General features: G+C 34.7%; 1 protein-coding gene across 2 annotated transcripts; it reads left to right on the forward strand.

The window, feature by feature from the left end:
* The first annotated feature begins 820 nt into the window (after positions 1 to 820).
* Positions 821 to 10945, forward strand: LOC106868070 (phospholipid phosphatase 1). 2 transcript variants are annotated; one of them, XM_014913186.3, is made up of 8 exons: positions 821 to 984; positions 2344 to 2495; positions 3068 to 3279; positions 4928 to 5048; positions 5525 to 5701; positions 6244 to 6352; positions 8901 to 8977; positions 10545 to 10680. In XM_014913186.3, the coding sequence occupies exons 1-7, from the start codon at positions 879 to 881 to the stop codon at positions 8975 to 8977; spliced, it is 954 nt and encodes a 317-aa protein (XP_014768672.1). In that variant the 5' UTR covers positions 821 to 878; the 3' UTR covers positions 10545 to 10680. The 2 variants fall into 2 exon arrangements, with proteins under 2 accessions (XP_014768672.1, XP_014768671.1); XM_014913185.3 differs by having other exon boundaries at positions 822 to 984; positions 10572 to 10945.
* The last annotated feature ends 1420 nt before the right edge of the window (positions 10946 to 12365 follow it).

Raw genomic sequence — 12365 nt, forward strand, 5'->3', positions numbered from 1 at the left:
GCAGGAATGAGCTTTGTGGGGTGCAATAACTCTTTCAGAGTATCTTCCTCAACATTCTCCAGGGTAACTCTTTTACCATTTTGTCTGATCATACAATGAAACATTTGCATAGCTTTCTGGAATATATTTCACAATTGCAATGTCTGGCAAATGAGTGCCCATCACTAAGGATCGAAATCATGTGGTCTGGTGACCTCAGAGGTAGATGGAAGGGAATTCTCTCCCTGCTTGCAATATATATTGAGTGCAGGTGCACTGAATAACCAGCTGGAGAAGGAGTCTTTCTGGGGTTAAAATAACAGTATCATTTGTTCTTAAAGAACACCCACGTTTAAAGGACTACGTCTCGAAATATTAACAGTTTCAGGGAAAAAAGAAAACTATCTTCTACGCAAAATAGGAAAATCTTTTAGAATAGGGTGGCCACCAGTTATATAACAATGATGATGCATAATTTATTTCTGGCCGGCCAATTAATGCTAATTATCCAGAATTTTCTTTCTTTCTCTTTTTTTTTTTTTTTGATTACGTAAGTTTTAATTTGGTTCTATTTTCATTAAGTACAAAAAGTGTAAAATAATTTATTATTTGTAAATAGCAAAAAAAAAAGAAGTGTTGCAGCAAAACTACTTTGATAGATAAAGAGAGAATAAGTGAATAGGATTTAAATTGTAGACAAAGGGAAGGTGTAATATTTACGGTTTGTAAGAGAAGCGCACGCTCCCATTGAAACGATACCAAGGAAATGGTAAAGTGGCACTTGAAGTAATTAGAAGACACCCATCCTTTGTGATGTGACGTCAACTTGGGTTGTGAGATTCTGCAATAAAAGCATCAATGATTGAAGAAAATAACATTGTAAAGAAACAACACTCACAATGCCAGCAACTACTTGTTCTGCTTATTCCAATTTTTGTAATCTTAAAGACATCTTGGGACTGACTCCATTCAATCTCTTCATTGATGGCCTTATATGGATCCTGGGTGAGAATCACAATTCTTATTGATGCATTTATTTATATTAGATGTGGCATATATGCATATATATATACATACACACACACACCACACTTATTTGTATGTGTGTGTTTACTCACATAGATATATATATATATATATATATAAACATATGCACACACACACATGTAGCGTATGCATATTTATAAAAAGTGTATGTGGTTATGTTTGTGTATGTGTGCATGTATGTGTGTATATATATATATATATATATACATCATTATTATTAAAGCTATAAAAATATCACAAAAACTGCTACTCAGGGTTTCACGTTCCCGTTTGTTGACCAGTTTAGATTGAGTGTGAGGTGCACTGAATAACCAGCTGTAGGAAGAGTCCTCCTGGGGTTAAAATAGTAGTATCACCTGTTCTTAATGAACACCCTTGTTTAAAGGACTACTTCTCACTCAGAAGTAGTCAGTGCACCTCACACTCAATCTAAATTGTCCGACAAATGGGAATGTGAAACTGAGTAGCAGTTTTTTGTGATGTTTTTGTAGCTTTAATGATAATAAAGCATATTACTCTACCTCCTGTAGTTGAGTACTATTTTTCCCCACCTTGTTTCACATTCATATACTTACTTGTATAAATATATGCATGCATATATATATATATAGTATAATAAATGGTGAAGGCACATAGTCTTATGGTTAGGATGCTGCACTGAAGATCATAAGACTGGTTCAATTCTCAGACTGGGCAGTGTGTTGTGCAAAACACTTCATTTCACATTGATCTGTAATCATTTCAACATAAGATGCATAGCACACCTGTGCACCTGTACAGGTAATGTCAGTTTGATGGAGGGAGTGAGCTTATGTGAACATAAACATTTGATCCCTATAAACAAGTCATCAGCAAGATATTGCTGAACCCTCCTCCATCGTTTAGCAACGGGAGAGTCTGAAATTGTATATTTATAAGTAGTATTTATGTATGCATGCATCTATAAATAAATTGTACTGCATATGTGTATGTGTGTATTATGCAGTATATGGGTGTGTGTGTATAAGTATTATATAGTAAAACAGCAATGTTAGCAGCTGTGGTTAGAAAATGAAGTACTTTATTAAGAGGTGGTGTGAAATCTGTAGTTTAGTCACCACAAACACAACATATATAATATTACACTATAAAGGTTTCTTGATTCTCCATTTATTTTATAAACTTTATATATCAGGATTCCTCTCTCTCTCTCTCTTTCTCTTCACACCTTCCTCTATGTGCCACATATCTTCACCACTCTTTTATCTTTAGTTTCCATTTATGAACTATTATCTGCATCCACTAAAAGTGTTATTCTTTCGACAACTTCGTTTCCAGTGGCTTTACCACTTCCGTTGATGTATATGTACATTGAACCAACTAAGAAGGGTTTCTTTTGCAATGACCAATCCTTGCGTTATCCATACAAACCAGATACAGTTTCCACGAACTTCCTGTACTTGGCCGCATGTCTCACTCCTTTGGTGCTGGTGAGTTACTATCAACACATTTCATTTCAACTTATTTAACAATGATTTCCTATTTTTAAATTCACTCATCTTCAAATCTAAAGGAGATCTCAATTAGTATTAAATTCAAATCGTTTTGCTTTTATTTTTTAACTTTCAACAACGATGCTCTTTGTTTGATCTTTACATTTTAGAAGAAAAAATTTTTTTTTTTTTAATATTGCCATTCATCATCATCGTCATCGTCGTCGCCGTCATCATCACCATCATCATTATGTAATATGAAACTGAATTAGATAACATAATTGAATAATAAATATTATAGAGAAATAACGTGTTACCAATATGATAAAATATGATACCAAAACAAGAGTAACATACGAGGTATTCCAATATAAAATTAAATATTGAACAGCAACAGGGAGAAATACATCCAGGTTCAATGTGTCTCTCAGTGAACACAGGGGGAACCAAAATGTTCACTGAGGGACACATTGAACCTTTAGTCATGTAAACTGTGTTAACTTCGATGGTAAACAGTTAAGTTTGTGTAAGCTGTGTCAGTATTTCAAATTACTGTATTCCTTTTTTAGGTTTGTGGTACTGAATGGCTAAATTGGCAAGTACTGAGGAAATATATTGGCAAAGGAACTCAACTGTCCACAACTGTAAGGGTATACACAATATTTCTGTTTGGCATCACCTTAAACCAGTTTTTTGTTGATGTTCCCAAATATTTTATGGGAAGTATGAGACCCAACTTCTTTGCTGTTTGTCGACCCAACGTAAATTGTACAAAAGACGAGTAAGTAAACTTATCTAAATTCAGGTTTTTCTGTCATTGTTGTGTTTTGAAAAATCATTAACAGAATAATTATTATTAATTACATCAATGTGGTGGGGTGTATGGAGTGGATTAACAGAATCATTAGAACCTTGACAAAACGCTTTGAGGTATTTATTCTGCATCTTTAAGTTCTGACTTCAAATCTTGCTGAAGTCAACTTTCCTCTCATCCTTCAGGAGTTAATGAAATAAAGTACCAGTCACATACTAGGGTCTGTTTAATTGACTGAGACTCACATCTCCAAGGAAGTACAACACCTGTACTTCCTTGGAGATGTGAGTCATTTGAGTATTGTTTATTGTTTAAAGGCCAGCAGGAGTGTAAAGCCCCTAACATCTGCAGTATCCCTGTGGGGTGTAACAAAACCAGGGATTACTAGTTTTGAAACAAATAAAACCAGAAAAATGCCAGAGACAGCCTCCTTTAATTAACGAGATAGGTGAGGTGTCTGTCATTGTACTTGACACAAGGTGACAGATGGAAGATATAAATAAATGGCAACAATATTTATGTTGCCATTGTAAAACGAAATTGGTTCCATGTGAAAGAAAGAGCTTCACACCACTGCAACCACCAACAACAACTCCATGATTGCTAACACCACCCACCACTAACACTACCACCAACACCACTATATAGCACTTTATCATCAATATTTGTATTAAAAAAAAAAAAAAACTCGTAACTCATACAAATGAAATATTTTCATGAAATTTATGAAATATCAAACTGAATTTTTGTCTCTGCTTCTCGTCTGAATGGATTTATGATTTTGCTTTGATTAATTAGAATCATAATTTTTAATTATAATTGTTAATTAGAATGATATAATTATTTGTCAGTTTGAAAATAACAAATAAAACTTCGTTCAGAATTAACCACTTCTAACTTATAGATTAGAATAGAATTTAATCTGGCACCCAGTTGAAGACCTGGTCTTTGGATATGTTTAGTGAAGTCCATTCATTATCCTTTGACATTTGTTTTCCATGTTAGACATTGGTTGGATTCTTTAACTGGATCCAATAAACCAGTGGACTGCACTCTGCTCCAATGTCTGCTTCGGCAGGGTTATTTTTAGCTAGATGGCCTTCTGAAACCCAGGTGAATTGGGTGCTTTTGTCAAGGCACTAGTGAGGTCACCTTACAACTTACAAGACTGAGGGCCTAAAATGACCAATATATCTGAAAGGGAATAGTAGAGAGGCATTGCAAGTACTTCACCCTTTGGCGTTCAGATTTCTCTCTCAAATGTCCAGCTCATATCTTCCTGTTGTCTTGAATTTGTTGTGCATTATGTCATAACTTTGAGATTTCTATGACGTGATTGTTTATTTTTAGAGTGACATTGTTGGGTCGTTGTAAGGGGCCAGATTTGGTTAATTTGAAGATAAAGTAGGTGTCTATGCAATAAAAACAATTATTTAGTAAAAAAGGGGTCAGTTGATCAGATCTGAGAGTTACATAATGAAAAGATTATTTGGTCAGGTAGAAAATTCTATAAAAATAATTTAAATGTTTCAAAATTGTTTCTTTTGAAGATAAATTCTAATAAACACCGAAGGATGTTGACATAAACTTCGATTAAAACTATTTTATTTAACAGATTCGTCTATAATTACACATGCACCAATACAGAATTTAATGCTTTGAAACAAAGGGAAGCTTTGTTGTCGTTTCCATCAGGTCATGCAGCCATTTCTGTATACACAGCACTCTACACTGTTGTAAGTTAGAAATTATTATCGCATTATTTACCTTGAAATCTCATTAGGTCACATGATACCTATTGCAACTATGTCTCTCATTATATCACCCTAGAGCAACTATCACATCTTTCATTACATCATATCATAGCTACTTTCCCATCTCTCATTATATCACGTCATAACTACAACCACCATATTTCTCTTATGACATCATAGCCACAACTATCATATTTCTTGTTATATCAGATTATAACTACTTTAGTTACATGTCTCTTTGTACCCTGTCATAGCTACTACCATCATATTTCTAACAATGACACGTCATAGATGTTGCTATCAACAACCTTGTTATGACATTAAATAATTTTGTCATTGCTGTTACTTCAAATAAAAGTTGATTTTTTTTTTTTAAGAAATAAAATGTGTTTTTTAATTTGTTTGTTTTTTATTTCCAAAATTCCTGATGATCCAAAATTTACATTTTCATTTTACAGTTGTATCTGGAACTTCGATTTGAAGTGAAAGTGAGTCGTTTCTTCAAAGCATCCCTCCAGATGGCTCTGTTAGTTGTATCAGCCTGGAGTGTCATTACTCGAGTCTCTGACAATAAACACCACTTAATCGATGTCATTGCTGGTTCTGCTGTTGGTATAATGGTTGCAACTGGTGTTGTAAGTAAATCAACTTTCTTCAGAATTGTTGCTTTTCTTCATAAATGGAAGTATCTCTGTGTTGCAACGATTGATCAAATTTCAATACAATATTCCTTGTTTAATGAACCAACAAACAAGCCAGAAATAGCAACTAAATTTCTGTCATATCAAATTCTCCCATTTTTAAAAAGGAATACATTGGATGATGTAATTCATGGTAGACAATGCCTGAAAGCAAAAGGCATTGTCACAAACCAACCGTCATGTGTTGTGACTCTTGTACATCATTGATATGGTATACAAGGTTGGATGTCCTCCCTATCACCATTTCACATCATGGACTGGAGGTATTTTATTATGCCAGCAACACTGGAGAAGATGTCTCCTCTAAGACTTGTGTCTACTCAATGTTGCCTCTGATTGTTCCTTCAAGAAAAAAGGCTTCTATATTATATAAGAGAAATTTCATTACAAAATTATTTTCCAAAAAACCCAATTTCAAAATAATTTAAAGAAAGTTTTTAAAATAATGTAATCTTTTTTATTTCTTTACCTTTCAGTTCACCAAAATTACTTGTCCCAGCTTAAGTCAACAAAAAGTGAAGAGGGGGACAGAGAAGAAAGAAAAGAGGGAAAAGAATGAGAAGAACGAAAAGGACCAATATGAATGTACGACTTTGACAATGGCTTGAAATACAGAGAGATAGAGAGAGAGAGAGAGAGAGAGAGAGAGAGAGATTGAAATGCAGATATAATGGAAAGAACAAAGAAGGCGTTTCTACAGAGAAATAACACACACACACACACACACACACACACACACACACACACACACACACACACACACACACACACACACACACACACACAATTAAAGATGCTTTTATAACCATAAAGACTGTGAACTACAAGCATAAAGTCAGACATTTTAAAATTTCAGAAAACAATTGATGGTGACTGTAATGTTTCATCATGGTTAACTTTGGCAGTCCAAGTATGCCAACCATTAGTGAAACTTCAAAGTTACTGTCAAGAATGTGTCTATATATATATATATATACATACACATACACACACTCTCATACAGACATACATACATAAATGTGTGTGTGTGTGTGTATAAATATATATATGTGTGTATATATATATATATGTGTGTATATATATATATATATGTGTGTGTATATATATATATGTTCATCTCCTAGGCTTCCTGCCTCAAGGATTTCACTCAACACACACCAGTTCAACTTAATTCATCTTTATTTGTTGAAAGACACCTGTTGTTATTTTCTTGTGGCTTCTATTTGTAATTGTGTAACATTTTCTCCATTTTTTTTTTTGTCTTTGTTGTCATACACATTCGCTTGCTTTCTCCCGCAAAATTTAATGTTCTTAGCTTAGACTTTTGGGGCCAGCCAGATTTGAACAATCTCCAGTGTAACCAGCTGAAACTGTAAGGATGATCTGGAAACTTGACTGATGAGAGAAGGCTGCAAATGATCCTTCCTTGTTTTTTTCCCGTCCGTCTTTTTATTGTTTCTCCTTCTTGTCTTTGAATCGTCTATCTGTCCGGATGTTTTACTGTTGTCTGTTGTGTTCTTGTTCCCTTTTTGGGATTTGTGTGTGTGTGTGTGTGTGTATGCATATATATATATATATATATATATATATATATATATATATATATATATATACACATATGTATATGCATATATATATATGTATGTATATGCATATATGTTTGTATGTATATATATATATATATGTACATATGCATATGTGGGGATGTGTGGCTTAGTGGTTAGGGTGTCAGCATCATGATCGTAAGATTGTGGTTTCGATTCCTGGACCGGGCGACGCATTGTGTTCTTGAGCAAAACACTTCATTTCACGTTGCTGCAATCCACTCAGCTGGCAAAAATGAGTAATGCTGCGATGGACTGGCGTCCCATCCAGCTGGGGAACACATACGCCATTGAAACCAGGAAACCGGGTCCATGAGCCTGGCTGGGCTTTAAAAGGGCACATTTATTTTTGTTTATTTACATATGCATATATGTATGTGTATGTGTGTATGTATGTGTATGTGTGTATGTATGTGTATGATTGATTCACTATAAAGTGATAAATTACAGAACTCAGTATGTGAAAGTACACATCAATATAATTATGTAACATATTTTCTTATATCAAATTTAAACTGACTATATATATATATATATACACATATATATATACACACATATATATATACACACTACTCATCTTTCATTTACATCTATTCTACTAAGCTTGCTTTAGTTTGAGAAATCCTTTCCCACACAGCTTCTTACTATTTCTAGCCATCTTTGTCATCTCCTTCTTAAGGTTCATCTTTCACATAATTGCTCTCTTCTACAGGTTCCTTCCACTTGCATCATTTGGCAATTCTTTGCCAAACTCTCATCCTCCATACACATCATATGTCTGCACTGCACATTCTTCAGTCTTCTCTCTTGAGTTCCACATCTGATTCCTTTTATAGGCATCTCTTCCTGCTTATTCTTCAAGGTGTCGAGCAAGGCCCCTTCCCAGATATCACCAGAGTTCTATCTTATTTCCTGCTATCTTAAGCTTTTGTCTTTGCTTTGTTTACTCCAAGACTAGGCATTGTTTCCACATTAGGGATTTCTTCTATAATTTTTCAACGGATTCAGGTATGAAGTTTAAATTTGTGACAAACAAAACTTCCCACAGAGAGCCAATCTTAAATTCCTTTGTTATGGTCTGAAGAACTATGATAAAGAGGAAGAGACGGAGACCTGTTCCTGCCTGATAAGTTCTTCCTTCAACTCATTGCCATCTCTTACCTTTCTGACAGACTCTCCATACAAAGTTTGCACAGTCCTCACAGACTTTTTACCTGTGCCTAGTTTTTTTAGGGACAACCATACTACAAAGCATGACTCCCATTAAAAGATCATTTCCCCATCAACAAATGCTAGGTATAAAATCTTGCCCTTTGTTAAAAACTTCTCTCATTATTGTTTTAATTGAAAGGGGACATTACAGGTCTCCCAGACGGTCACAAATCTGAACTCTGGTCCCATCAAACTTAATTCTCTCTCTTCATCAATTCTGTTAAGACGCTTCTGCCATTACTTTCGTAACTTGGTCCATTCATTTGATATTTCTGAAGTTGCTTCTTTTTAAAGCATCTCATTTACCCTTGTAGTTGTTGTTGTTGATGATGATGATACTGCTACACCAGTAACTGATAATGACCCTTACATCTACTACCAGATTGAATAGGTGAGTAATTAGTGCATGTCATACTTTGCCAAATACTTCCACCATTTTAGCAATTGCCACTCACTGCTTTCACTATTTTCATATCTTTAATGGCCATTTTGACTATTGACACTTTACACCAACAATACCTTCATTTACTTTGCCAGACTGCTTTGTACTTCATATCTCTTCTCATCTCAGAACATCACTCTGACTTTCTATATCTGCTCTGGCTGAGTTCACCTGATTCTAGCTTCTCCTTCAGGATCATCATATTGTTACTTGCACTTTTTTCAATTCTTTCTCTGCTTCTCTCTTAGCTTTTAGACTTCTGTTTATTGTACCATTTCACTACCAAGTTACTTTCCATCTAGCAGGAACTTTGCTTCAACCAATGATCTGGTCTACAGTGCACAGCAGATTGTCTTCAAGACACTACAAGCTGTCTTCTATCCACAAGTTTCTATATTCTCCTTCCTTCTCAACAATCTGGCTACAGGTTCTTCTAGCTTACATACCATTCATTTCATATTGTCTTGTATCTCTGAGACCATCTAGCGCTTATTCTGATATTGCTCACCTATATTTAATGGAACTTTTCGCTTGCATGTCCACCTGACAGGTAGGTGATCAGGTATCTGACAGTTTCCTGAAGTTAATGGTTGGGTCATTTACATCACAAAACTCCAAGTGCCTTGATCTTTCTTCATTTTGTGTACCATCTCCACATCTTCCAACAATATCCCTACTCGACTGACATACCAACCCAGAAGAATTTGTTTCCATGGTTCTATCCTGTGAGGGGTCCAACTGAAAATCTCCTTCATTTAATCTCTTCTACTCACTCCTCATCCACTCATCTTCTCCACCCTTGCAGCTTCTCCATCTCCCTACACTCACCTTTCATCATGCCAGTGTTAAGGGCAGCAACCCTTAAGTTTTGCTCCTGACCCAAAAGAAGAGACTTTTTGCTAGCATTTGGCTTGTTGGGTCTTCATAATCTGCATCTGAAAGGTGGAGATGTGTGTGTGTGTGTACATTACTACCATCATCATCATTATCATCATTTTACGCATTCAGCAACAGAAGAAACCGGCCAACTTTGTTGTAGTGTATGTCTCAAAGTGTGGACTGAATGTCTTTTACCAGCACTAGAGAGGTTGTCTCATGAGGGGTGGTGACTAGAGTCCCCCACCCCATCCCATACCAAAAATTCTTTGGACACATAAACTATATTTTGGTTTTTCATTCCTAGCTAGAATCTAATCAATTCACTTTATATTGCTAATGCAATGCTTTTGCAAAAATGCATGAACATCACAACATCAACAATTGCTTCTATAAGCCTGCGGCTGCATGACTATTGATGAAAATCATTGTAAGTATTCTCATAATAAATATTCTCATTCATTAATTATAACAAAAGAATCCTTTGAAATTCTGGCTCATTTGATCACAGATTGATTAAAAACAATTCTTCTCTGTAAAATTGTAATCATTTTTATGAATAAATATATTAATTAAACCAATTAAATTGTACTTAATTGTATTCAGAGTAACGAAGGTAATTATTCTTTTTCTTAATTAGTGTTTAGTGAGAGACCATTTTTTGCAGGGTTTTTAAGATGTATGAGAGAAAAGGAGAAAACTAGAAGGTCTTGACACACTCTGACTAGGGACCTGGCCTGGTCTGAATGTTTCCAGCAGAGTGAACCCCATTAAAGACATCTTAAGGGCCAGATGGCAGTGCCAAACCATGATTCTGAAGTCTTTTATGATGAGTTAAAATGACAGCCATCAATACTTCATGTTTACAAACAATGTGAAACAAGTCAAATCTGTTCAAATTATTTATACCATTCCAATGTATTAAAGACACCTGGAGTTTCAATTCCAGTGTATTTTGTAACTTTTTTTTATTGTTTAATTATGTATTGAAAGTTTTCAATAAAGGATATTCGTTATTAATAAAAATTTGTAAAAATATAATTTTCACTTGAGTAATGTTATTTTCTTTATCAACTTTGTTAACCGGTTATTGACAGAATTAAACTTGTTTTCATCCGTGTGATCTTCATTTTGTCTTGGAGTAATTTCAAATGTGTCAAAGTCAACCATCATCATTTAATGTCCATTTTCCATGCTGGCATGGATTGGATGGTTTGACCAGGGCTGCAAATATATATATATATATATATATATATATATATATATATATATATATATATATATATATATATATATATATATGCATATATATATGCATACATATACATATATATATACACACATTATATTATCAAGCAGTATATTACTAGTTATGGCATATAGCTCTCTCTCTCTCTCTCTCTCTCTCTCTCTCTCTCTCTCTCTCTCTCTATCTATCTATCTATATATATATGCATGCCAAAACCAGTTGTATACTACTTGACCTTGACAACATGTGTGTGTGTGTTTGTGTGTGTGGGTGTGCAAGAGACAGGATACAATGGAGAGGATTGTTAAAACATTTACCCATTCCTTGTAGAAGGGAAGTGTTATGAGGTTTTAATTGGAAGGAAAACTGTTAGACTTCTACTGAAATTCAATCCCATTGAAATAGCTGCAACTAAATGGTTTTGATGGATAATATTTTAATTATTATCATTTTTACTCCACACTGACATTTTGAGTGAATGTAGGTTGTTGTTAAACTTCTTAGAGAAAGGCTCATTTAATCACTAACGAGGTAGTTTGTCGAAATAAGGATACACTGGTGTGTAAATAGAGGAACACAACAATGAGGGAGTCTTTATGGTATCAGCCAATTTGCTAGAAATAACAGCCAAATCACCTTTAAATCACACCCTATTGCTTTAATGAAAGGAAGAGTGTATTGGACAGTGTAGTCTCTGACACATAAAAACGCATGAGGGTCATGGCTGGAATGCCTTTGATCATAGATTTGTTCAAGCCTGAGATGGTCTGGAACTAAACAATAACAATATTTATCTGCTCATGCAATACTGGTCCCAAAACGAACTTGTCACATATAAAAGAGTTCTTTGAGGACCCCATAAAATTCAATGGACCCTCTTACCCTTGGTTGGGTTACATGAAATAGTGTCTGCTGGCAGTTTGAAATAAATTCTTGGTTTAATTCCTGGCATTCAGAATACACTCTACAGATTTAGTGGAGTTCTATAAAACTCCTTGTAACACCAAAGATAAACTGAAGGCAAGGATTATGGCAGCATTGACCAACTTAAACAAGGAGACCGTCCAGAAGAGTTGCAGGAGATTCTAAAGTCGTCTGTGGTGGAAGCCAATGACGATTTTATTGAATAAATTTACTCTTTAGTATTTCAAGATATTTCTATGTAATTTTGGTCAATATCTCGGCATCGCCTTTAATGAATATTCAGCTTTA

This window comes from Octopus bimaculoides, chromosome 13 (genome assembly GCF_046866305.1).
Source record: "Octopus bimaculoides isolate indiv1 chromosome 13, ASM4686630v1, whole genome shotgun sequence".
Taxonomy (NCBI): domain Eukaryota; kingdom Metazoa; phylum Mollusca; class Cephalopoda; order Octopoda; family Octopodidae; genus Octopus; species Octopus bimaculoides.

Excerpts from the sequence above, each read along its gene's own strand:
- LOC106868070 (XM_014913186.3), top strand. The coding sequence starts at position 879 with ATGCCAGCAACTACTTGTTCTGCTTATTCCAATTTTTGTAATCTTAAA. Across the intron at positions 5,702-6,243 it reads TAATGGTTGCAACTGGTGTT|TTCACCAAAATTACTTGTCC; the intron begins GTAAGTAAATCA and ends TTTACCTTTCAG. Across the intron at positions 6,353-8,900 it reads CGAAAAGGACCAATATGAAT|TTGTTGTTGTTGATGATGAT; the intron begins GTACGACTTTGA and ends TTACCCTTGTAG.